The sequence below is a fragment of the Callithrix jacchus genome, chromosome 1, assembly GCF_049354715.1.
Source record: "Callithrix jacchus isolate 240 chromosome 1, calJac240_pri, whole genome shotgun sequence".
NCBI lineage: Eukaryota > Metazoa > Chordata > Mammalia > Primates > Cebidae > Callithrix > Callithrix jacchus.
Window position 1 is genome coordinate 130,842,615 of NC_133502.1, and position 27,497 is coordinate 130,870,111.

The window sequence follows — 27,497 nt, forward strand, 5'->3', positions numbered from 1 at the left end:
AGTATGTAAGGAAACATTCTGATTTGCCAATCTGATAAATAAAATGTTGTATCTTATTGTCAGAATTGTATCTCACTGTTCTTTTCATTTGCATTTCTCATATTCTAAGGGAAAGTGAAATCATTTTAAAATTTGAGGACCATTTGTTTTATTTACAAAATTTTTAGTTCTGTATTAAATAAATCTACTGATTGTAGCATGAGTGATAATGAATTTTTTCTAAATGTTATAGTTTTGACTTGTTCTAGGCCATTCATAATTATTTACAAAATTTTTAGTGAAGCTAATCTTCACTACCACCCTGTCCTAATTTTTAATGCTTTATCATTTTTTATATTCCCATTTCTATTCAGGTTTATTAATATTTTATTGGTATGCATGTATGAATTATATACATATGTATGCACACATATATATCTATATTCATAGGCCAAAATTCCATACTCACTAAAAATATTTTTTATCTTATTAAAGTATAATTGATAAATAAGAATTGTATACATTTAAGGTATCTCATTTATTCTTATATTTAGTATGGTATATTTTTAAAAGTTGACATATATTATTTCTACATATTTATGTGGTACATAGTGATGTTTCAATACATATAATATATAGTGATCAGAGCAAGGTAATTACTCTATCATCTAAAACATTTATCATTTCTTTGTATTGGGAACATTCCATATTCTTTTTGTTATTTGAAACTATACACTATATTATTAACTATAGTCATCCTACAGTGCTATAGAAAGCCAGAATGTATTCCTCTATCTGGCTAGAATTTTGTATCCTTTAAAAACTTTATCCCTATTCCCTCCTTTCCCTGACCTTCCCAGCCTCTAGTATCCTTTGTTCTGTTTTACTTCTTTAAGATAAACTTTTTCAAAGCTTCCTCATAGAAATGAAAACATACATTGTTTAATTTTCTGTTCCTAGTTTATTTCATTCAACAGTTCCATCCATGTTGCCGTAAATGACAGGATTTTGTTCTTTTTTATGGCTGAATAGTATTTCATGTTGTGTACATACCATATTTTCTTTATCCATTCATCTGCTGCTGGACACCAAGGGTGCTTCCATATCTTCGCTATTGTGAATATGCTGCAATAAACATGAGGGTGCAGATGTGTCTTCAATATACTGGTTTCCTTTTGTTTGGATAAATGCCCAGCAGTGAATTGCTGGATCATATGGTAGTTCTATTTGTAGTTTTTTTGAGGAAACTCCATACTGTTTCCCATAATGGCTGTACTAATTTGCATTCCATCCAACAGTGTACTAACATTTTCCTTTCTCTGCATTCTCACTGGCATTTGTTATGTTTTGTCTTTTTGATAATAACCATTTAATGGGAGTGAGATGATATCTCATTGTGGTTTTGATTTGCATTTTTCTGATGATTAGTGATATTGAGCATTTTTTCATATATTCGTTGCATTTCTCTGATGGTAGGTGATGATGGGCACTTTTTCTTATATTTGTTGGCCATTTTTATGTCTTCTTTTATGAAATGTCTATTAAGCTAATTTGACTATTTAAAATCAGATCAGTATTATTACTTTTGCTGTTGAGGTGTTTGAGTTCCTTATATATTCTGGTTATTAATCCCTTGTCAGACAAGGAACCAAGATAACTCGCAAATATTTTCTCTCATTCTGTAAATTGTATCTTCACTTTTTTAATTGTTTCCTTTGTGCAGAAACTTTTCAGCTTGATGTAATACCATTTGTCTATCTTTGCTCTTGTTGCCTGTGCTTTCGAGGGCTTACACAAAAAACCTGCCCAGAAAAATGTCCTCAAGCATTTCCCCAATGAATTTTTCTGGTAGTGTCATAATTTCAGGTCTTATGTTTAAGTCTTTAATCCATTTTGATTTGGCTTTGCATACGACAAAAGACAGTGGTCTAGGTGCATGTGGATATCCCATTTTTTCCACTGCCATTTATTAAAGAGACTGTTCTTCACCCAATGTATGGCTTCACACCTTTGTTCAAAATGTGTTGGCTGTATATGTGTGGATTTATTTCTGGGATCCCTTGTCTGTCCCATTGGTCTCTGTGTCTGTTTTTATGCTAGTACAATACTGATTTGGTTACTATGGTTTGGGAGTATATTTTGAAGTTTAGTAGTGTGATATCTGCAGCTTTGTTCTTTTTGCTCAGGATTGCTTTGGCTCTTTGGAGTCTTTTGTGGTTCCATACCAATTTTGGGATTTTTGTATTATATTTCTGTAAAGAATGTTGTTGATATTTTGTTGTTTTTTGTTTTTTTTTTAGTGAAGGAAAGAAAAAAAGGAGTGAAGGAGAGGAAGGAAGAGGAAGAAAAAGAGGGAGAGAGAATGGAAATGTTGCTTTATTCTAAAAAAAATGGGTATTAATAATGGCCAAACAATATTTCTTTTTTTTTGAGACGGAGTTTCGCTCTTGTTACCCAGGCTGGAGTGCAATGGCGCAACCTCAGCTCACCGCAATCTCCGCCTCCTAGGTTCAGGCAATTCTCCTGCCTCAGCCTCCCGAGTAGCTGGGATTACAGGCACGAGCCACCATGCCCAGCTAATTTTTTGTATTTTTAGTAAAGACGGGGTTTCACCAAATTGACCAGGATGGTCTCGATCTCTTGACCTCGTGATCCACCTGCCTCGGCCTCCCAAAGTGCTGGGATTACAGGCTTGAGCCACTGTGCCTGGCCTCAATATTTCATTTAAATCTATGAGTAGGTGTGATGTGGTATTGACAAGAATGTGTATTTTGTGTATTTAAAGTGGAGAGCTCTATAAATATTTATTAAGTTTACTTGTTCTGGATCTGAGTTCCAGTCCTGGATATCCTTATTAATTTTCTGTCTGATTGTGTCTAAGTCTCTATGTATCTGGGTGTTAGGAACATTAGCTCTTGTTGCATTGATCGTTTTACCACTATATGTTTGTTGCTTTAAAGTCTATTTTATCAGATACGAGAATTGCAACTCCTGCTCTTTATTTATTTATTTTTGCTCTCCATTTGGTTGGTAAATCTTTCTCCATCTATTTGTTTTGAGTCTTTGTGTATCCTTGCATGTGAAATGGGTCTGGATGTAGCATACTGTTGGGTTTTGGCTGTATCTTTTGATTGGGGGATTTAGTCGATTTAAATTTAGGATTACTGCCATTTGATGTTAACTGGCTGTTTTATCCATCCGTTGATGTAAATTCTTCTTTATGTTGATGCTCTTTACTTTTTGGTATATTTTTAGAAAGGCTAATACTGGTTGTTTCTTTCTATGTGTAATGCTTCTTTCAGAAGCTCTTGTAAAGCACGCCTGGTGGTAATACAATCTCTGAGTGCTTGCTTGTTCATAAAAGATTTTATTTTTCCTTCAGTTGTGAAGCTTAGTTTGGCTGGATATGAAATTCTAGGCTGAAAGTTCTGTTCTTTAAGGATGTTGAATATTGGCCCCCACTCTCTTCTGGCTTGTAGAGTTTCTGTTGAGAGATCTGCTGTAAGTCTGACAGGCTTCCCTTTGTAATTAACCTGACCTTTCTCTCTGGCTGCTCTTAGTATTCTCTCCTTTGTTTCAACCCTGGTGAATCTAACAATTATGTGCCTTGGGGTTGCTCTTCTTGAGGAATATCTTTGTGGTGTTCTCTGTATTACCTAGGGTTGAATATTGTCCTGCTTTGCTAGGTTGGGAAAATTTTCCTGAATAATATCCCGAAGAATATTTTCCAGCTTGGATTCATTCTCTCCGTTGCATTCAGGTACACCTATCAAACGTAAATTTGGTCTTTTCACATAGTCCCACATTTCTTGGAGACTTTGCTCATTCCTTTTTAATCCTTTTTTCTCTAATCTTGTCTTCTCGTTTTATTTCATTAAGTTGGACTTTGACCTCTGATATCCTTTCTTCTGCTTGATCAATTCGAGTGTTTAAACCTGTGCATACTTCTTGGAGTTTCTGTATTGTATTCTTCAGTTCCATTAGTTCACTTATATTCCTCTCTAAATTGTCTATTCTCATTAGAATTTCGTCAAACCTTTTTTCAAAGTTCTTGGTTTCTTTACATTGGGCTACAACATGTTCTTTTAACTCACAGAAGTTTCTTATTATCCATCTTCTGAAGCCTGATTCTGTTAATGGGATGCACTCATTCTCCATCAAGCCGTATTCCCTTGTTGATGAGGAACTGTGATACTCTTTAGAGGGAGAGGCATTCTGATTTTGAGTATTCTCAGCCTTTTTACAGTGATTTCTTCCCATCATTGTAAATTTATCCACCTGTCATCTTTGTAATTACCAACTTTCAAATTAGGTCTCTGAGTGGATGTCCAAGTTGTTAATTCCCAGGGCCAAAATATGAGCAACCCACTGCACCGGCCAAAACAGCGGTGTTAAGACTGATGGTGCTTTTCTGCCTGGGAATCTCCAGTCTGGCTTCCTTCTTGAGTCCGTAATAGGCAACTCTGCCTTCTCGGAGCTCCAAACGTCAGTCAGAAGGGGAACCAGTCCTGTTTACTCTGCACCAAGAGCTGCTGCACCAAGGTGCTGGCAAAACCGCTGCACCGGCCACAAGAGTCATGCTGGTGACCCGTGGGCCTCCTCCACTGGGAATCTTCTGCTCCATGAGTGACAAAAATTTGTCTGAAAGTGTGGCGTTTTCTCGTTCTCTGTGCTTTCACTGGGAGCTGCAATCTTGAGATGTTAGCTATCAGCCATCTTGGATCGTTCTCTGTTGTTGATATTTTGATAGGGATTACACTGAACCTGTATATCACTTTGAATTTTATGGACATCCTTGTCTTGTTTCAGATCTCAGAGAAAAGAGTTTCAATTATTTTTCCATTTAGTATTTTGTTAGTTGTGGGTTTGTTGTATATGGCCTTTATTGTTTTGAGTTTCTGACTGGGTAATTTACAAAGAAAAATAAGTTTAACGGACTCAAAGTTCCACCTGGCTAGGGAGACCTCACAATCATTGCACAAGGCAAAAGATGAGCAGGGCATGTCTTATATGGCAGCAGGCAAGAGAGCACATGCAGGGAACTGCCCTTTATAAAATCATCAGATCTCATGAGACTTATTCACTACCATGAGAACAGCATAGGAAAAGTCCACCCCCATTATTCAGTTACCTCCCATTGGGTCCCCCTGATGACACATGTAGATTATGGGAGCTACAGTTCAAGATAAGATTTAGAAGAGAACACAGCCAATCCATATCATTCAACTTCTGGCTCCTCAAATATTTTTTGTTCTCACATTTCAAAATCAATCAGTTCCCTAACGTCTTAATTCATTTCAGCAATAACTTAAAATTCCACAATCCAAAGTCTCATCTGAGACAAGGCAAGTTCGTTCCACCCATGAGCCTGTAAAACCAAAAGCAAGTTAGTTACCTCCTAGATACAATGGAGGTACAGGCATTGGGTAAATACAGCCATTCCAAGTGGGAGAAATTGGCCAAAAAAGGAGCTACAGGATCCATGCAATTCTGAAATCCAATAAGGCAGTCATTAAATCTTAAACTTCCCAAATGATCTTCTTTGACTCTGTGTCTCACATCCAGGTCACAGTGATGCAAGAAGTGGGCTCCCATAGCCTTGGTCAGCTCTGCCCCTGTGGCTTTACATGGTATATCCTCTCTTCCAGCTGCTTTCATGGGCTGATGTTGAGTGTCTACAGCTTTTGCAAGTGCATGGTGTAAGCTGTTGATCTACCATTCTGGGGTCTGGAGGATGATGCCCCTCTTCTCACATCTCCATTAGGCAGTGGCCCAGTGGAGACTCTGTGTGGCAACTCCAACCCCACATTTCCCTTCCTCACTGCCTTAGTAGAGGTTCTCCATGGGGCCACACCCCTGCAGTAAACTTCTGCCTGGACATCCAGGCATTTCTATACATCCTCTGAAATCTAGCCAGAAGTTTCCAAACCTCAATTCTTGACTTCTGTGCACCTGCAGGCTCAACATTATATTGAAGCTGCCAAGGTTTGGGGCTTGTAGCCTCTGAAGCCATGGTCTGAGCTGTACCTTGGTATCTTTTAGCCATGGCTGGAGCACCTGGGTTACAGGGCACCAAGTCCCTAGGCTATACATAGCAGGGGGCCCTGGACCTGGTCCCTTCCAGGCCTGTGTCCTGTGATAGAATGGGCCGCCATGAGGGTCTCTGACATGTCATGGAGACATTTTCTTCATTGTCTTGGTGATTAACATTTATCTCCTTGTTACTTATGCAAATTTCTCCAGCAGACTTGAATTTCTTCCCAGAAAATTGATTTTTATTTTCTATTGCAGGTCAGGTTGCAAATTTTTTAAATTTTTATGTTCTGCTTTCTGTTGAATGATTTGATCCTTAAAAATTTCTTCTGCCAAATACCCTAAATTATCACTCTCAAGTTCAAAGTTTCACAGATGTCTAGTGCAGGGACAAAATGCCACCAGACTCTTTGCATAGCAACAGTGACCTTTACTTCATTTCCCAACAAGTTTCTCATCTCTATCTGAGACCACCTCAACCTGGATTTTATTGTCCATATCACTATAAGGACATTAATCAAAGCCATTCAATAAGACTCTAGGAAGTTTGAAACTTTCCTAACTTTTCCAAACTTTCCTACATATTTCTGTCTTCTGAGTCCTCCAAGTCTCTATGAAGTTCCCTACTTTCCCACATTTTAATCTTCTTCTGAGCCCTCCAAACTGTTTCATTCTCTGCCTGTTACCCAGTTCCAAAGTCACTTCCACATTTTTGGGTATCTTTACAGCAGCACCCCACTACCCAGTAACAATATACTGTATTTATTCATTCTTACAGTGCTAATAAAGACATACCCAAGACTGGGTAACTTATGTATTTTTTAAAAAAAGAGTTTTCATGAACTCACAGTTCCACATGACTGGGAAGGCATCACAATCATGGCAGAAGGTGAAATAGTAGAGGTGGTGGCAGGCAGAGAGCGTGTGCAGGGGAACGTCCCTTTATAAAACTCTCAGATCTTGTCAGACTTATTCACTATCTTTAGAATAGCTGGGGAAGTCCCACCAGCATGATTTAGTTATCTCCCACTGGGTTACTTCCATGACACGTGGTGATTATGTGAGCTACAATTTAAGATGAGATTTGGGTGGGAAACAGCCAAACCATATCAGTAGTTTTATTTTTTTATTTTTTTTTTGGACAGGTTCTCTCTCTGTCATCCAGGCTGGAATGCAGTGGTGCTCACTATTGCCTCAACCTCCTGGGTTCAAATGATCTTTCTACTTCAGCCTCTTGAGTAGCTGGGATCACAGGGGTGCACCACCATGCCTAACTCATTTTCTAAATTGTTGTTTGGAGAGACAGGGTCTTGCTATGTTGCCCAGGCTTGAACTCCTAGGCTCCAGTGGGATTACAGGCATGAGCTACTATACCTGCCAGTTTTTGTTCTAGGTTCGTTAGTGACTTCTATAATGTTTATTTATTTGCATATGTTCATTCATTCTGGCATCCTTGGGAAGAATTCTACTTGACCACAATGAATGATCTTTTTAATGTGTTGTGAAATTCAGTTTGCTAGTATTTTGTTGAGGACTTTTGCAACCATATTCAGTAATACTGGCTTGTAGTTGTTTCTTTTTCTTTTTTCTTGTGTTTTTGTCTGGTTTTAGTATAAGGATAATGCTGTGATCATGAAATAAATATAGAAATACCTTCTCTTTTTTTGTTTTCCATTTACATGGAATATCTGTTTATATCCCTCTACTTTCAGTCTGTGATTATCTTTTTTGGTGAAGTGAGTTTCTTGTAGACAGTATATAACTGATACTTGTTTTTTAACCGTTTAGTCATTCTATGTCTCTTTAGATAATTCAGTCTGTTTTCATGGAAAGTTATTGATATGTATAGTTTTACTGCTTCCATTTTGTTACTCGTTTTATATTTATTTGTAGATCCTTTTTTCTTTCTTTGTGTACTCTTGTTAAGTGATTTTTCTCTAGTAGTAAGTTTTGATTCTACTCAATTCACTTTTAGTTTATCTATTACAGATAAACTATTATCTATTAGATAATAAATAAATATCTATTATCTATTTGCATTGTGGTTGTGATGAGGCTTATAAAAAACACCTTGTAATTATAAAATGTTGTTTTTAACTGATAACAACTTTGATTGCAGAGAAAAGTAACAAAACAAATGCTGCACATTAACACTTCCTCATTTTGATTTCTTGATGTTTTAAATTATATCTTTTTATATTGCTTATCTCTTAACCAATCACAGTTATTATTGCTTTTAATAGTTTTATCTTTTGGCCTTTGTAGATGATATAAAACCTAATTACATTATTAGAGTATTCTGAATTTGTCTCTTTCCTTTTTTTTTTTTTAAAACCAATGAATTTAATACCTACAGATATTTTCTTGTTACATTTTGGTTTCCATTTCTTTAAGTTTGAAGAATGCTCTTTACCATTTTTTTTTTTAAAGACAAGCCTAGTATTGGGCAATTTCCTCAGCTTTTGTTTGTCTTGGAATGTATTTCTTCTTCATATTTAAAGGTTAGATTTGCTAGGTATAGTATTCTTAGTGAATAGTTTTGTTTTCTCCCCCTTGGCTTTGAATATAGCATCCCACTCTCTCCTGACATGTAGTTTCCACTGAGAAACCTGCTGAATGCCATATTTGAGTGTAATTTAATGTGACATATTTATTTTTTCCTACTGCTTGTGTAATCTTTCTTTGTATTTGATTTTTGCTAATTTGATTATTATTTTCTTTCTTGAAGATTTCTTCTTTGGATTGAATTTGATTGGTGATATCCAAGCTTCCTGTACCTGAGTGGTTTGTTGTTTTTCAGATTTGGAAATTTTTCAGCTATTATTTTCTTAAACATTTTTCTCTCTCCTGTCCCTTGAAATTTAATATTATGCATGTGTTATTTGCTTAATGTTGTCTCACAATTTGATGTCTCATCTTGACTGTTCCAAAGGATGTCTAGGTAGCTTGAAAACATTATTTCTGTGGGTATGTGGGGGTGTTTTCAGAAGAAATAAGCATTTGGATTGCAGTGAGTAATATGAACTTTGCAAAAATGGGTAGGCATTATCCACTTTATTGAAAGCCCATATAGATCAAAAGGTGGAGAAAGGGCAAAGTTCTTATTTCTTCTATAGCTAAGACATTCATCTTCTCCTGCCCTCAACCATCAGTGTTGCTGATTTTGAAGCCTTTGGGTTTGTACTGGTCTTACACTATTGGCTCCTCTGTGTCTCAGGCCTCTGTGCTTTAACTGGATTACTGCCACCAGCTTTCCCTAGTCTCCAGTCTACAGACAGCAGATGATGAAAATTTTTTTAGCTTCCATAATTGCATGAACCAATCCTGTATAATAAATTTCCTTCCATTTCTCTCAATATATCCTATAGGTTCTGTTTCTCTAGATAATTTTGACTAATGCAGGAGTTTATTTCATTTACATTTAATTAATTAAAATTGATAAGAACAGATTTACTAATTTGTTAACTGTTTTGTTTGTCTTGTAATTCCTTTGTCTCTCTTTCTCTCTCTCTCTTTATTTTTTGAGATGGAGTTTCACTCTCGTTCCCCAGACTGGAGTGCAATGGCACGATCTCGGCTCACCACAACCTCTGCCTCCTGGGTTCAGGCAATTCTCCTGCCTCAGCCTCCTGAGTAGCTGGGATTACAGGCATGTGCCACCATGCCCAGCTAATTTTTTGTATTTTTAGTAGAGACGGAATTTTACCATGTTGACCAGGATGGTCTTGATCTCTTGACCTAATGATCCACCTGCCTCAGCCTCCCAAAGTGCTGGGATTACAGGCATGAGCCACTGTGCCCAGCCTTCTTTTTCTCTCTTGCTGTCATACTGTATGTTCTGTCTTCTTCTGCTTCTGCTTCTGCTTCCTCTTCCTCTTCCTCTTCCTCTTCCTCTTCCTCTTCTTCTTCTTCTTCTTCTTCTTCTTCTTTCTGAGACAGGGTCTCTGTCAATCTGGCTGGAGTGCAGCATTAGTATGATCATAGCTCACTGCAACCTTTAGGACATGAGCCCAAATGATTCTTTTGTCTCAGCCTCCCGAACAGCTTGGACAATAGGCACATGCCAACACACCTGACCAATTTTTTATTTTTATTTTTATAGAGACAGAGTATCACCATGTTTCACAGGCAGGTCTCAAACTCCTGGCTTGAAGTGTTCCTTCCACCTTGGTGTCCCAAAGTGGTGTGATTACAGGTGTGAGCCACTGTGCTCTGCTGTTATCTTGTTTTTCTTAACTGATAGACTTTGATTCATCTGTCTCTTTTCTTTTGTGTAAATTTTATAGATTTTTCTTGAGTATTCTTACATAAAATATGTTATAATTTTGGTTGGCCATGATGCTTTACACTTGTAATCTCAGCATTTTGGGAGGCCAAGGTGTGAGGAATTCATGAGGCTAAAAGTTTGATACCCCCATCTTTACAGAGAAGAAAAGCAAGCCAGTGCAACATAGTGAGACATTTTCTCTACAAACTACATATATATAATTAAAAATAGCTGATAATAATCATGTATGTTTATTGTCTTGGCTCCTTGGAAAACTGAGGAAGAATTTCTTGACTCCAGGAATTTGAGGCTGCAGTGACCTATGATGATGCTATTGATGCTCTTGTACTCCAGCCTGGGCGACAGAACAAGAACCCATCTCTATTAAAATATATATATAGGCAGAGTGTCCTGGCTGATGCCTGTAATCCTAGCACTTTGGGAAGCCAAAGTGGGAGGATTACTTGAGGTCAGTTCAAGACCAGCCTGGCTAACATGGTGAAACCCAGTCTCTACAAATAATAAAAAAATTTGCCAGGTGTGATGGCACATGCCTGTGATCCCAGTTACTTAGGAGGCTGAAGTAAAAGAATTGCTTGAACTTGGGAGGCAGAGATTGCAGTGAGCCAAGATTGTGCCACTCCACTTTAGGCTGGGCAACAGAGCAAAACTCCTTCTCTTCCCCCCACACACAAAAAATACACACACACACACACACACACACACACACACACACACATAATATGTATATACATATATGTATATATATATGATGGTTTAATTGCATATTTAAAACCATTAAAAGTCAACATCATTTGCATATAAAAACTGTATATTTTTACCTCTCCCACCCGTGGCACATTGTGTAATATTAATGTTACAGTTTACATCTATTTATATTATGTATCCATTAATTTATAGTTATTTGTGATATTTTTGCCTTTTAATTTTTATGCTATTATTAAAAGTATTTTCTTCTTATCATTACAATAATATAATATTCTGATTTTGCCTATAGATTTATCTTTAGTAATGAGTTTTATACTATCTTATGATCTTGTGCTGCTGCTTAGTGTCCTTTCACATTAATTTGAAGAACTTCTTTTAGCATTTTTTGTAAGGCAGGTCTTGTGGTAATGAACTCCCCCAGCTTTTGTTTGCCTAAAAAAAATTTGTCTCCATTTGTAAGGAGAGTTTTGTTAAGTGTGGTATTTTTAGTTGGCAGATTTTTTCCTTCAGTACTTAAGTATATCATCTTACTTCTGTTCTGCAAGGTTTCTGCTGAAAATTCTGCTAATAATTTTATGAAGATTCTTCTATATATGTCATTTTTCTCTTGGTGCTTTCAAAATTTTCTTTTTCTTTACTTTTTGACAATTTGATTATAATTTTTCTCTGCTTGGGTCAGTTTGAGTTCATCTTACCTGATAATCTTTACGTTTCCTGGATTTGGATGTCTATTTTTTTCTTTGGGTTTGGGATATTTTCAGCCATTATTTCTTTGAGTAATTGTTTTCCCCTTTTTTTTTTGTCTTTTCCTTCTGGAACTTCCGCAGTATTTACAGTGATCTGCTTTCTTGTATCCTTTAAGTTCCTTAAGTTATCTTCACTCTTTTTCATTCTTTTTTTTTTTTGCTTCTGTCAATGATTTCCAATAACTTGTCTTTTGTTTGCTGACTCTTTTTTCTGCATGACCTAATGTTCTTTTGAAACCTCTGTATTGAATATTTTAGTGTTGAAATGTCTGTTGAATTTGAGTTTTCCTCCTAGCCTTAGCAAGCCTCTTTATGAGAACTAAAAACAGTTCTCCATCAGATTAATCATACACCTCTATTTCATTAGAGTTAAGTCCTGGATATTTATCTTTACTTTTATTTGAAGCATATTTTCTTGTTTTTTTTTTTCATTTTCCTTGACTCTTTTGTCGGCTTCTGTGTATTAGATAAATCAGCCACCTTTCTCAGTGTGTTTGTCCATTCTTTCACTGCTGTAAAGAAATTCCTGAGACTGGGTAATTTATAAAGAAAAAAGGTTTAACTGGCTCACAGTTCTACAGACTGTACAGAAAAATGAGCAGCTTCTGTTTATGGGGAGAACACAGGAAGTTTCCAGTCACGGGGGGAAGTAAAGGGAGAGTAAGGTGCCTCACATGGCAGGAACAGGAGCAAGAATAAGTGAAGGGGGAGGTGCTGTACACTTTAAAAAAAATTTATTTATTATACTTTTTCTTCTGGGGTACATATGCAGATCATGCATGTCTGTTACATAGGTATACACATCGTGATTTGCTGCATCCATTGCCCATCATCTACATTAGATATTTATCCTAATGCTATCCCTCCTCAATCCCCCTACCCCCTGCTATTCCTCTCCTAGCTATTAACCCCCAGGCTCCAGTGTGTGGTATTCCCCTCCCTGTGTCAGCATGTTCTCATTGTTGAACACCCACTTACAAGTGAGAACATGCAGTTTTTGGTTTTCTGTTCTTGTGTCAGTTTGCTGAGAATGATGGTTTCCAGTTTCATCCATGTCCTTGCGAAGGACATGAACTCATTCTTTTTTATGGCTTTGTAGTATTCCATGGTGTATATGTGAGACATTTTCTTTATCCAATCTATCATTGATGGATATTTGGGTTGGTTCCAAGTCTTTGCTGTTGTGAACAGTGCTGTAAAGATACATGTGCACGTATCTTTATAATAGAATGATTTATAATCCCTTTGATATATACTCAGTAATGGGATTTCTGGGTCAAATGGAATTTCTCGTTCTAGATCCTTGAGGAATTGCCACACTGTCTTCCACAATGGTTGAATTAATTTACACTCCCACCAACAGTGTAAAAGTGTTCCTATTTGTTCACATTCTCTCCAGCATCTGTTGTCTCCTGACTTTTTAATGATCACTATTCTAACTGGCATGAGGTGGTATATCATCGTGGTTTGATTTGCATTTCTTTAATGACCAGTGATGATGAGCTTTTTTTCATATGTTTGTTGGCTGCATAAATGTCTTCTTTTGAAAAGTGTCTGTTCATATCCTTTGCTCACTTTTTGATGGGGTTTTTTTTCTTGTAAATCTGTTTAAGTTCTCTGTAGATTCTGGATATTAGCCCTTTGTCAGATGGGGAGACAGCAAAATTGTTTCCCCATTCTGTTGGTTGCTGGTTCACTTTATTGATAGTTTCTTTTGCTGTGCAGAAGCTCTTAAGTTCAATTAGATCTCATTTGTCTATTTTGGCTTTTGTTGCCATTGCTTTTGGTGTTTTAGTCATGAAGTCCTTGCTCATGCCTATATCCTGAATGGTATTGCCTAGGTTTTCTTCTAGAGTTTTTATGGTGTTAGGTTTTACGTTTTAATCTTTAATCCATCTGGAGTTAATTTTTGTATCAGGTGTAAGGAAGGGATCCAGTTTCAGCTTTCTGCATATGGCTAGCCAGTCTCCCCAACACCATTAATTAAATAGGGAATTCTTTCACCATTGCTTGTTTTTGTCAGGTTTGTCAGTTGTATGGTGTTTTTTCTGGGGCCTCTTTTCTGTTCCATTGGTCTATATCTCTGTTCTGGTACCATTACCATGCTTTTTTGTTTATAGTAGCATTGTAATATAGTTTGAAGTCAGGTAGTGTGATTCCTCCAGTCTTTTTTTTTTTCCCCCCCTTAGGATTGTCTTGGCTATGTGGGCTCTTTTTTCTTCCATATAAAGTTTATGGTGTATTTTTCCAATTCTGTGAAGAAAATCATGGGTAGCTTGATGGGGATAGCATTAAATCTATAAGTTACTTTGGGCTGCACACTTTTAGACAGTCTGCTCTCATGAGAACTCATTCACTATCATGAGAACAGCACCAAAGGGATGGTGCTTAACCATTCATGAGAAATCTACCCCCACAATGCAACCACCTTCCACCAGGCTCCATCTCCAATATTGGGGACTACAATTTGATATGAGATTTGGTTAGGGACACAGATCCAAACCATATTACACAATCTTCACATACTGGCCTTAGAGAGGAAATGACCCTTATCAGCTTGGCCAGAGATGCTTGGTACTTACTCAAGCTTTTTGCTCTCTCAAATACACCACATTTGTTCTTATCAACCCCCAGAAACTAGAGCATGCTATATCCTGTCAGTGACCTAAAACAGATGAGTTACAAGCCATACTCTCAGGCAACAGTTGGAAAGGTTAAAGTGGGGTGAGGCCAGATGTGTAGTAGTTCAACTCTTTCCAGGTAGAAGCTGAAGACTTCTGTTTTATTGCTGGAATAATCCAGGGGAATGAGCCACAGAATACTTACATACTCATTCAGACTATTTTTTTGTCCTTTTTATTGTAATTTAAGTTTTGGGGTACATGTGCAGGACGTGCAAGATAGTTGCATAGGTACACAGGTGGCAGTGTGATTTGCTGTCTTCCTCCCCTTCACCCACATCTGGCATTTCTCCCCAGGCTATCCCTCCCCAGCTCCCCCCCGAGCTGGCCCTCCCCTATTCCCCCCAGTAGAACCCCATATGTAGTACTCCCTTCCCTGTGTCCATGTGTTCTCATTTTTCATCACCCACCTATTAGTTAGAATATGCGGTATTTCATTTTTTGTTCTTGTGTCAGTTTGCTGAGAATGATGTTCTCCAGGTTCATCCATGTCCCTACAAAGGACACAAACTCATCATTTTTGATTGCTGCATAATATTCCATGGTGTATATGTGCCACATTTTCCCAGTCCAGTCTATCATCGATGGGCATTTGGGTTGGTTCCAGGTCTTTGCTATTGTAAACAGTGCTGTAATGAACATTCGCGTGCATGTGTCCTTATAGTAGAACAATTTATAGTCCTTTCGATATATACCCAGTAATGGGATTGCTGGGTCAAATGGAATTTATATTTCTAGGTCCTTGAGAAATCGCCACACTGTCTTCCACAATGGTTGAACTAATTTACACTCCCACAAGCAGTGTAAAAGTGTTCCTATTTCTCCACATCCTCTCCAGCATCTGTTGTCTCCAGATTTTTTAATGATCGCCCTTCTAACTGGTGTGAGATGGTATCTCAATGTAGTTTTGATTTGCATTTCTCTAGTGACCCTTGATGATGAGCATTTTTTCATATGTTTGTTGGCCTCATGTATGTTTTCTTTTGTAAAGTGTCTGTTCGTATCTTTTGCCCACTTTTGAGTGGGTTTGTTTTTTTTTTCTTCTTGTAAATCTGTTTGAGTTCTTTGTAAATTCTGGATATCAGCCCTTTGTCAGATGGGTAAACTGCAAAAATTTTTTCCCATTCTGTTGGTTGACAATTCATTCTAATGACTGTTTCCTTTGCCGTGCAGAAGCTGCAGAGTTGGATTAGGTCCCATTTGTCTATTTTGGCTTTTGTTGCCAATGCTTTTGGTGTTTTGGTCATGAAGTCCTTGCCTACTCCTATGTCCTGAATGGTTTTGCCTAGTTTTCTTCTAGGGTTTTTATGGTGTTGGGTCTTATGTTTAAGCGTTTAATCCATCAGGAGTTAATTTTAGTGTAAGGTGTCAGCAAGGGGTCCAGTTTCAGCTTTCTGCACATGGCTAGCCCATTTTCCCAACACCATTTATTAAACAGGGAATCCTTTCCCCATTGCTTGTTTTTGTTAGGTTTATCAAAGATTGTATGGTAGTAGGTATGTTGTGTTGCCTCCAATTACTCTGTTCTGTTCCATTAGTCTATGTCTCTGTTTTGGTACCAGTACAATGCTGTTTTGATTACTGTAGCCTTGTAGTATAGTTTGAAGTCTGGTAGTGTGATGCCTCCTGCTGTGTTCTTTTTGCATAGAATTGACTTGGCTATGTGGGCTCTCTTTTGGTTCCATATGAATTTTAAGGTGGTTTTTTCCAGTTCTGTGAAGAAGGTCATTAGTAGCTTGATGGGGATAGTGTTGAGTCTGTAAGTAACTTTGGGCAGTATGAACATATTCACGATATTGATTCTTCCTAACCATGAGCATGGAATGTTTCTGCATCTGTTTGTGTCCTCTTATTTTGTTGAGCAGTGGTTTGTAGTTCTTGAAGAGGTCCTTTATGTTCCTTGTTAGTTGTATTCCTAGGTATTTTATTCTCTTTGTAGCAGTTGTGAATGGCAGTTCATTCTTGATTTGGCTCTCTTTCAGTCTGTTATTGGTGTATAGGAATGCTTGTGATTTTTGTACATTGATTTTGTATCCTGAGAATTTGCTGAAGTTGCTTATCAGTTTTAGGAGATTTTGGGCTGAGATGATGGGGTCTTCTAGATATACAATCATGTTGTCTTCAAATAGAGACAATTTGACTTCCTCCTTTCCTATTTAAATACCCTTTATTTCTTTTTCTTGCTTGATTGCTCTGGCTAGAACTTCCAGTACTATATTGAATAGGGGTGGTGAAAGAGGGCATCCTTGTCTAGCGCCAGATTTCAAAGGGAATGCTTCCAGTTTTTGCCCATTCAGTATCATATTGGCTGTTGGTTTGTTATAACTAGCTTTTATTATTTTGAGATAAGTTCCATCAATACCGAGTTTATTGAGGGTTTTTAGCATAAATGGCTGTTGAATTTTGTCAAAGGCCTTCTCTGCATCAATTAAGATAATCATGTGGTTTTTGTTTATGGTTCTGTTTATGTGGCGAATTATGTTTATAGACTTGCGTATGTTGAACCAGCCTTGCATCCCCGGAATGAATCCTACTTGATCATGGTGAATAAGCTTTTTGATGTGCTGTTGCAATCGGCTTGCCTGTATTTTATTGAAGATTTTTGGGTCTATGTTCATCATGGATATTGGCCTGAAGTTTTCTTTTCTTGTTGAGTCTCTGCCGAGTTTTGGTATCAGGATGATATTGGTCTCATAAAGTGATTTGGGAAGGATTCCCTCTTTTTGAATTATTTGGAATAGTTTCAGAAGGAATGGTAACAGTTTCTCTTTGTGTGTCTGGTAGAATTCGGCTGTAAACCCATCTGGACCTGGGCTTTTTTTGTGTGGTAGGCTCTTAATTGCTGCCTCAACTTCAGACCTTGTTATTGGTCTATTCATAGTTTCAGCTTCCTCCTGGTTTAGACTTGGGAGGACACAGGTGTCCAGGAATTTATCCATTTCTTCCAGGTTTTCTAGTTTATGTGCATAGAGTTGTTTATAATATTCTCTGATGATGGTTTAAATTTCTGTGGAATCTGTGGTAATTTCCCCTTTATCATTTTTTATTGCATCTATTTGGTTATTCTCTGTTTTCTTTTTTATTAATCTGGCTAGTGGCCTGTCCATGTTGTTGATCTTTTCAAAAAAACACCTCTTGGATTTATTGATTATTTGAAGGGTTTTTTGTGTCTCTATCTCTTTCAGTTCTGCTCTATCTTAGTTATTTCTTGTCTTCTGCTAGGTTTTGAGTATTTTTGATCTTGCTCCTCTAGCTCTTTCAATTTTGATGATAGGGTGTCAATTTTGGATCTCTCCACTCTTCTCATGTGGGCACTTATTGCTATATATTTTCTTGTAGAGACTGCTTTAAATGTGTCCCAGAGATTCTGGTATGTTGTATGTTCATTCACATTGGTTTCGAAGAACTTCTTTATTTCTGCCCTCATTTCATTGTTTATCCAGTCAACATTCAAGAGCCAGTTGTTCAGTTTCCATGAAGCTGTGCGATTCTGGGTTGGTTTCTGAATTCTGAATTCTAACTTGATTGCATTATGGTCTGAGAGGCTGTTTGTTATGATTTCAGTTGTTTTGCATTTGCTGAGGAGTGCTTTACTTCCAATTATGTGGTCAATTTCAGAGTAGGTGTGATGTGGTGCTGAGAAGAATGTATATTCTGTGGATTTGGGGTGGAGAGTACTGTAAATGTCTATTAGGTTTGCTTGTTTCAGGTCTGAGTTCAAGTCCTGAATATTCTTGTTAATTTTCTATCTGGTTGATCTGTCTAATATTGACAGTGCAGTGTTAAAGTCTCCCACTATTATTGTGTGGGAGTCTAAGTCTCTTTGTAAGTCATTAACAACTTGCCTTATATGTCTGGGTGCTCCTGTATTGGGTCCATATATATTTAGGATCATTAGCTCTTCTTGTTGTATCAACCCTTTTACCATTATGTAATGTCCTTCTTTGTTTCTTTCAATCTTTGTTGCTTTAAAGTCTATTTTATCAGAGATGAGAATTGCAACTCCTGTTTTTTTTTGCTCTCCATTTGCTTGGTAAGTCTTCCTCCATCCCTTTATTTTCAGATTTTGTGTATCTTTGCATGTGAGATGGGTTTCCTGGATAGAGCACATCGATGGATTTTGGTTTTTTATTTAATTTGCCAGTCTGTGTCTTTTGATTGGTGCATTTAGCCCAGTTACATTTAGGATTAATATTGTTATGTGTGAATTTGATACTGCCATTTTGATGCTAGCTGGCTGTTTTGCCCATCAGTTGATGCAGATTCTTCATTTTGTTGATGCTCTTTACCATTTGGTATGTCTTTGGAAGGGCTAGTACGCTTGTTCCTTTCTATGTGTATTGCCTCTTTCAGGAGCTCTTGTAAAGCAGGCCTCGTGGTGACAAAATCTCTGAGTACTTGCTTGTTCACAAAGGATTTTATTTTTCCCTCACTTATGAAGCTTATTGGCTGGATATGCAATTCTGGGTTGAAAGTTCTTTTCTTTAAGGATGTTGAATATTGGCCCCCACTCTCTTCTGGCTTGTAGTGTTTCTGCCGAGAGATCTGCTGTGAGTCTGATGGGCTTCCCTTTGTGGGTGACCCGACCTTTCTCTCTGGCTGCCCTTAGTATTTTCTCCTTCATTTCAACCCTGGTGAATCTGATGATTACGTGCCTTGGCGTTGCTCTTTTTGTGGAATATCTTTGTGGTGTTTTCTGTATTTCCTGGACTTGAATATTGGCCTGCCTTTCTAGGTTGGGGAAATTTTCCTGGATAATATCCTGAAGAGTATTTTCCAGCTTGCTTCATTCTTTTTGTCACATTCAGGTACACCTATCAAACATAGATTAGGTCTCTTCACATAGTCCCACATTTCTTGGAGACTTTGTTCATTCCTTTTCATTCTTTTTTCTCTAATCCTGCCTTCTCATTTTATTTCATTGAGCTGATCTTCAACCTCTGATATTTTTTCTTCTGCTTGATCAATTCGGCTGTTGAAACTTGTGCATGCTTCTTGAAGTTCTTCTGTTGTGTTTTTTAGCTTCATTAATTCACTCATATTCCTCTCTAAGTTGTTCATTCTTGTTGTCATTTCCTCAAATCTTTTTTCAAGGTTCTTAGTTTCTTTGCATTGAGTTAGAACATGTTCTTTTAGCTCATGGAAATTTCTCATTACCCACCTTCTGAAGTCTGATTCTGTCATTTCATGACACTCATTCTCCATCCATCTTTATTTCCTTGCTGGTGAGAGATTGTGGTCCCTTGTAGGAGGCAAGGTGTTGGGGTTTTGGGTGTTTTCCTCCTTTTTGCATTGGTTTCTTCCCATCTTTGTGGATTTATCCACCTGTCATCTAAGTAGTTGCTGACTTTTTGATTGGGTCTCTGAGTGGATGCCCAGATTGTTGATGATGAAGTATTTCTGTTTCTTAGTTTCTCTTCTAACAGTCTGGCCCCTCCACTGTAAGACTGCTGAGGTCCACTGCAGACCCTGGTTGCCTGGGTACACCTGTAGCAGCTGTGGAACAGTGAGGAATGCTACCAGTTTCTTCTTCTGCTATCTTTGTCCCAGAATGATGCCTGCCAAATGTCAGTCTGATCAGTCCTTTTTGAGGTGACTCTTTGGATATATGGGGGTCAGGGAACTGCTTGAGGAGACAGTTCTGTACTTTATAGGAGCTCAAGTGCTGAGCTGTGAGCTCCGTTGTTCATTCAGGGCTGCTAGGCAGGTACGTTTAAGTCTGCTGCAGCAGAACTCATAAAGTCTCTTTTTTTCCTCAGGTGCTCTGTCTCGGGGAGTTAAGGCTTTATTTATGAGTATCCGTTGCACTGTCCTGCCCAGCAAGGAGGCAGTCTAGTCACTACCTGCCTGCCGAGGCTCTGCCCTGCTGCCGTGGGCTCTGCCCTGCTGCTGTGGGCTCTGTCCTGTTGCCGTGGGCTCTGCCCTGTTTCCATGGGCTCTGCCCTGCTGCTGAGTGTAATTCCCTGTAGTCCTGTTTATATGGGTGTGGTTAGAACTGCTGTGGTAATGGTGGCCTGCCTCTGTATTGGCAGACTCTCTCTGTTATGGGGTTGCCTCGGCAATGGCAGGCTCCATCAGCAATGGGAGAGTACCTCAGTAGGGGCGGAATGCCTTGGTAATGGTGGATGCCCCTGCACCACCGAGCTGCAACATCCTGGGTTCAGCTGCGCTTGCTGTGAAGCTCTCAACCCTGAGCGTTTCCAATTGCTGTTTTGTTTGTTTTTGTGGGGGTGGGACTCACTGAGCCTGATTGCCTGGCTCCCTGCCTCAGAGCCATTTTTTGTTTTTAAGTTGAATGGTTGACTCTCTCCCAGGTGTTTCAGTTGCCTGCTGAAAGGGCACTGGGATCTGTGTGATTTCCCATGCAGTGACCCACTGCACTGGCTCAAACGTCACTGCCCAGGAATCTCCTGGCCTGGCTTACTGTTTAAGTCCCATTTAATCAGATGAATGTGCTAATCTGCCTTCCCAAATCTCAAATTGCCAGTTTAACTGGGCAACCAGACCAGTGTATTTTGTTTGGTGTTTCAGCACTGGCTGAAACAGCCACACCAGCCAAAACAGCTGTGCTGGCATCCCATGGGGCTCCTATACCTGGGAATCTCCTCGTCTGTGGGCAATAAAGATCCGTCTGGAAATGTGGCATCCACTCACCCTCTGCGCTTTCACTGAGAGCTGCAATCCTGACTTGCTCCTATAGCGCCATCTTCCTCCTTCCTCATTCACACTGTTAAGATGGTTAGAAATTGTCTTCCCCATAACTCCTAAAGACATGCTAGTTAGAAACCAACCTTTAGGCAGCAGTCAGAAAAGTTTATATATTAGATGTGTAGTCTAATTTCTTTGAGGAAGAAGTTGGGAGCTGGAATTTATTGTTTTTCTGTTCTGCATTGAGCCAGGAGTAAGTGCTACAAGAAGTGTCCATGTATCCATTCTAAACTACATCTGTTTTCTTTGTTGGTCGAGGGGACTAATGAATGCTAGGTTGCCACCTCACAGAGACAGATGAGTTAGGAGCCAGTTGCTCAGGCCTCAGCTGGAAAAGTTGGGGCACTAGATGTGATATGCAAACTCATTACTCTTCAGCTGGAATTTAATAGTTCCCTCCTAATTGTATGACACTGTGCTATGGATGGGGTTTATGGCAAGAGTGTGACTCAGCTTTTCCTATCTGTTTTGATATCAGTGTTGTCTCAGTCACCCTACATATAGGAGTCTCTCAGTTTCTGTGTATTTCACAGAATAAATTAATCCATCTGTCTGTACTGTTTATTCAATAAGTCTGTAGTTTGAGGGAAAGTGTGAAGCCACCTATTCTTCCACCTTGCTGTTGCCTCTTTCTCTCTCATTCTGATTTAATTATTGTAGTTTTTCAATGACATAATACCTAGAATTGGAAACATTCTCTACTCCTACTTCATTACCTTTATTTTTCAGAATTTCCTGACTATTCTTTTTTGATTATTTTTACATTAACTTTAGAAGCCACTTGTGGAGTTCCAAAAATATTGTCTAACTATTTTTATTGGGATAAAGTTATAATTTAAAAATTAAAGAATATTAAACTATTTATAAACTTAAATTTTTCTTTCCATGGACACAGAATGTCTTTCCACATAATTGCCTTTTGTTTTGTATCCATCAGTGGCATTTTAAGGTTTTCCTCATATCAAGCTAATATATTTCTAATTATATTTATTCCTGATGTTTTATTTTTTTGTTGTTATTTTAAATTGGATTTTTTTATTACATCTTTAAATTGTTATTTGAATAGATAAAGCCTATTTGTTTGTATATTGGTATTATACTGGTTGTCTTACTGGTGTTTGAAATAGCTTTTTAGCTGATTCTCTTGTGTTTTCTAGGTAAAAATTTTAGTATCTACTAATAATGATAATTTATTTTTTCCATTCTTATTTTTATACTGCTTACTCTTTCGGATATGTGTTTGCATTGGCTAATGTCCTTACAACAATGATTTCCCTCCATATGTTGCCATGATTTGCTTTCACTTCCTTTAAGTCTCTCTAATTATATGTTATCTTAACAGAGAAGATATCCCTGATAGCTTCATATAAAATAACAATGTTATGCCCTTTACTCCAACTTATCTCATTCCATCTCTAATATCCTCCTTTATTTTTCATCTATAGCTCTTTTCCCATCCAGTATTTATTTGTTTATGTATTCATTGGTTTTTTCCCTTAATACTGTAGTCTTTATGCAAGTGGAGTATTTATTTTTGTACAAAGATTTGTCCCCTCTGAGTAAAATAGTGGTTAATACCAGTTGATTCTAAATAAACATTTGTCAAATGAATGCATAAGTGTTAAACAATAAGGGCAATAAGGGTGGTAAACAGTATCTTTAAGTTATTCCTCATTTAATGGGAATGTGTCTGTTATTTCCCTATTAAGTCCAATGCTAGTAGTTGGCATTAATGTTTATATAAAACCTATTTTCTCAGTAAAAATTTCTCAAAATTGACCCTTTTTTTTTTAATTTGAGACAGAGTTCTGGCTCTGTTGCCCAGGCTAGAGTGCAGTGGCGTGATCTGCCTGCCTTGGCCTCCTTAGAGTGCTGGGATTACAAGTGTGAGCCACTGTGCCTGGCCAAAATTGACCCTCATTTTAAATTCACTGCTTTATCTATATTTTTAATTAAACTTTTTTTAAAAATGGCATTTAGTTCCACTTATTCATGTTCACAGATTGATACTAGTTTGTGAGTTTTAATAATTTGATAACTGAAGTTAGTGTTTGGCTTTGGGTCTTAGTACTATCTCATTGCTTTTTTGGGCTTGCCATTTTTTTATCAACACTTTTTTTTGTTTTGCCCCATTTTGATATAACACATATAAAGAGTAATGCACAAGGTATAAATGTATAGCTCAACAACTGAACACAAAACTCATAAAACCACTGTCCAGGTCAAAAAATAAAACACTGCCCGAATGCTACAAGTATGGATTGTACCCCTTCCCAGTCATTACTGCCTCTGCACACTTATCTTGATTTCTTGATAAAACATCAGGAATAAATATATTTAGTTATATTTGTTTTTGAACTTTATAGAAATGAAGCTATATAATTTATATTTTTGCACTGTATTCTTTTACTCAACATTATACAACTATTTGTAAAATTTATTCATGTTTTTACTTATTGCTCTGGTTTCTTCTTTTTTAATTGTTGTAGCATAATATTTTATTATGAGAATAGGCTACTTCTAGAATTACCAAATCCCTCTCCTTACACCTTCAACAGGGATAATTCTTATTTGCTGTTTGCTCCTTTTTTCTTTCTTCTTAGTGAGATTTCTGACTTTTTCCCTGTTCACTGTAATTATTGCCTCTTACTTTTCTTTTATTCTTAGCTTTTTACGGCCTATTTAAAATATCCTTAGCCTTTCTGCTCTTAAACACCCTGTCCTTGTTCTGTTCTCTTCTCCTCAAATCCCTCCACCTCACTCACAAAAATTGATGTGTAATATTCATAATATTATGATGAAGGCAAAATCACAGCAATCACAATCTAAATAGCATATAAATGAACTGTTAATTTTTATTTTTTAATTTACTGATAATTTTTTCACAGAAATATCTTCGATTTAAAATCGTGTTTCTTTCTCTTTGACTTTAGTTTTGAGTGACATGGGTTAACTCTTTTTAGCTTCATTCTTCTTGAGTTCTAAGTTTGCCCACCAAACCTGTGTTTCTTTGGGCAGGAGGTGGATGGAGTCTCATTCTTTTGGCCATGCTGGAATGCAGTGGCACAATTTCATCCCACTGCAACCTCCGCCTTCCAGGTTCAAGTAAGTCTCCTGCCTCAGTGTCCCGAGTAGCTGGGATTACAGGCATGCGCCATAATACCCGACTAATTTTGGTATCTTTTAGTAGAGACAGGGTTTCTCTATGTTGGTCAGCCTGGTCTTGAACTCCTCGCCTCAAGTTATCCTCCTGCCTTGGCCTTCCAAAGTGCTGGGATTATAGGTCTAAACTACCATGCCCGGCCTCCACCAAAGTTGTTTTTTGATTCTTTGTTTTTTTGAGATGGAGTCTCCCTCTGCCCCCCTTGCTGGAGTGCAATGGCAAGATCTCGGCTCACTGCAAGCTCTGCCTCTGGTGCCTCAGCCTCTTGAGTAGCTGGGATTACAGGCACCTGTCACACCATGCCTGGTTAATTTTTGTATTTTTAGTAGAGATGGGGTTTTGCCATGTTGCCCAGGCTGGTCTTGATCTCCTGACCTCAAGTGATCTGCCTGCCTGGGCCTCCCAAAGTGCTGGGATTACAGGTGTGAGCCACTAAGCCTGGCCCAGAGTTTTTAATTAAAATATTTCGAATGATTTAGGTGAATTAAAGCAATTTAGAAAGTAAAACTATCTTATTTGCATTTGTATAATTAGATATTTAAAGATGCAATTCAGATAATTATTCCTCTTGGGGCATATCTTATTTTTTCGTTGAAACTTAAACTGAAAATAAATCATTCAAAATACATTTGTTACTATGCGAGAGGCACTAACTTCAAGTATTATCTCAGATTTTGTGATCAATTTTAGTATTTCTATCTTTTAGAAACAGGAATAACTTGAAGTGTTAATCTAAATTTAGATATTAACAATACTTATCTACAACCAACATTTTAATTAACCTACTTAATAACATCACTCAATTTTGCTTTAAAAATGAGAGTTACCTTTTACAAAAATTTGTTGGAGTCATTTTCTATAGTAAATGGATAGGAAACTGCTAGCTCCATTTGGTTGGTGCCAGATTTTGAAGTAAGTTAATTGGACTTGCTCTTAAGTTTAACCTGCAGATAGTGTAGAGTGAAGATTCTCTAGTATCTCAAATAAACAAAGATAAGAAAATCAGTCCTCTCTTGAATAGCCAATGGACTCTCAGAACAATAACATTTACCTTAATCTACAACTTAGTTATAAAGTGTGTTTAAAAAACAAATAAGAACAAAGTTATTCACCATCTGCACACCTGAAGAATATGCAAAAGTAAATGACAAAGCTAATTTTTAAAATAATCCTATATTTAAAAATGAGAAAACAAACTGCTTTTTAGGAAGGAGAGTTGATCTTTGATTTTTTTTTTAGTTCTATAATATTTTATTTCTTATTCATTTTGCTTTGTTTTGTTGGTATTTTTATTATATATACTAGTTGTATGTATCTTTTGGGTGCATGTGATATTTTGACACATGTATATAATATAAAATACTATATTAGGGTAATTGGGTTGTCCATTACTGCAAATGTTTATCCTTTCTTTGTGTTGAACATATTACAATTCTTTTCTTCTAGCTATTTTGAAATATACAATATTGTTAAACATAAATTCTCTACTGTATTATCGAATACTAGAACCTATTCTAGCTATCTAAATATACTTTTATAACTACTAACCAAATCAGTCTTCTATTTATTTTTATTTTATTTTATTGTTTTGAGATGGAGTTTTGTTCTGTCCCTTAGGCTGGAGTGCAGTGGCGTGATCTCGGCTCACTGCAACCTTCACCTCTGGTTCAAGCGATTTTCCTGCCTCAGTCTCCCTAGCTGGGATTACAGGTACCTACCACCACATCTGGCTAACTTTTGCATTTTTAGTAGGGATGGGGTTTCACCACGTGGGCCAGGCTCGTCTAGATCTCCTGACCTCAGGTCATCTGCCTGCCACAGCCTCTCAAAGTGCTGGGATTGTTATAGGTGTGAGCCATCGCGAGTGGCCTAAATTAGTTTTTAGATGTCACTACTATTGGTTGATTTATTTTGATGTTACAACACAGGTAAAATAACTTTTGAAGATTTCTTTCTTATTGATCCATAATAGAAATCTGTAAACTAAATTAATTTTTTAATATATATATAATTTAAATTATTAATTTAAAAATTGTAAAAGGTTGTTTTTTTTTGCTCATTCTCATAAAACAAAATACATTTTCAGTGTGCAATAAACTAAGTGTTTTGTGTGTGTAAATCTATGCTTTTATGCAAATATGTATGTAAATTTAAGTATTTCATAGGAAAACTAGCTGTGAAATGTTTCATGTGCAAAAATTAAACACTATACAGATCCTAGTTAAATCTCTTTGGAGTGGATATATCACAAGAGGCCATTCCTAAGACAGACATTGAGGTGAGGAATTTTGAGAAGCTTTCTTTTAAATAAACACATTGAAAGTGTATTTGTCTGTGTATTCTCCTAAGATTACAGTAAAATCATAGACAAGAAAAGAGAGATAAAAATTCACAAGTAAAAATAGAGTGAGAGGGAGACAACTTATTTATTAATGTTGTAATTGTTATTTTGACCAATTTTTGTTTGAAATTTTTAGTTACCATAGTTAGACTGGGAGACAAGCATTATTTTTTGATGAATTTAAGTAGTTGGAACTACCTGCAAACTGGAATAAGCTTACAAGAGAGAGTTTCCTTTTCCCTTTATTCCTAAGCAATTAAGCAGAGATGAAATCTTTGCTTATGGAAATGCTATTACAGGGCATTCGATTAGTATTTGTGCGTGTGCATGTGTGTGTGTGTGTGTGTGTGTGTGTGTGTTATGGAGAGCAGATTGGAGCTGGGGGTTGTGAGGCAGAAAGGGACCAGATGATCTTGTATATTTTTATACCATCAAGTATCTGTGATTCAAAAATTTTAAAATTCCTTTCTTTTTTACAAACATAGTGTATTCTATGTTGTTATTATTTTAAGAATCAGAACTATCATCTTTACGATAATTGATAGCAACTAGGAAATTAAATTTAAGAAACATTTGAGTAATTACCATTTTTTATTTATTAATCTTATAAAAGCAGTACAATTTGATGATTGTTTCAAATAAAGAAAACAAGACACTTCCAAATGACTTGCAGAGATACTTGAATGTATTGGATTTAGTGCTGCAGCTTTCAGTTTACCCGCAAATGCTTGTGCTCTACTGTTAAGTAGAAGGAAAAAAATTAAAAAGAAAAAGTCAGTGTTTTTAAAAGCTAGAAAATTGGCTAGGGTGATTTTCTGTTTAGAGTTGGTTAAACCTAGTTTGAATCCCA

General features: G+C 37.2%; 1 protein-coding gene across 6 annotated transcripts in view; it reads left to right on the forward strand.

The window, feature by feature from the left end:
* LOC118155287 (uncharacterized) overlaps positions 1-27,497 on the forward strand; it is a 213,211-nt gene that overhangs the window by 14,398 nt on the left and 171,316 nt on the right. For 5 of the 6 annotated variants that reach the window (XR_013526775.1, XR_013526773.1, XR_004745558.3 and 2 more), the window contains exons 2-3: positions 24,162-24,248; positions 25,924-26,016. Coding sequence is in view for 1 of the 6 variants with exons in the window: in XM_078349973.1 (XP_078206099.1) it covers positions 24,162-24,248; positions 25,924-26,016 (180 nt within the window). In the remaining 5 variants the exon portion in view is untranslated. The remainder of the gene's footprint in view (positions 1-24,161; positions 24,249-25,923; positions 26,017-27,497) is intronic. The other variant, XR_013526774.1, reaches the window with a different exon arrangement.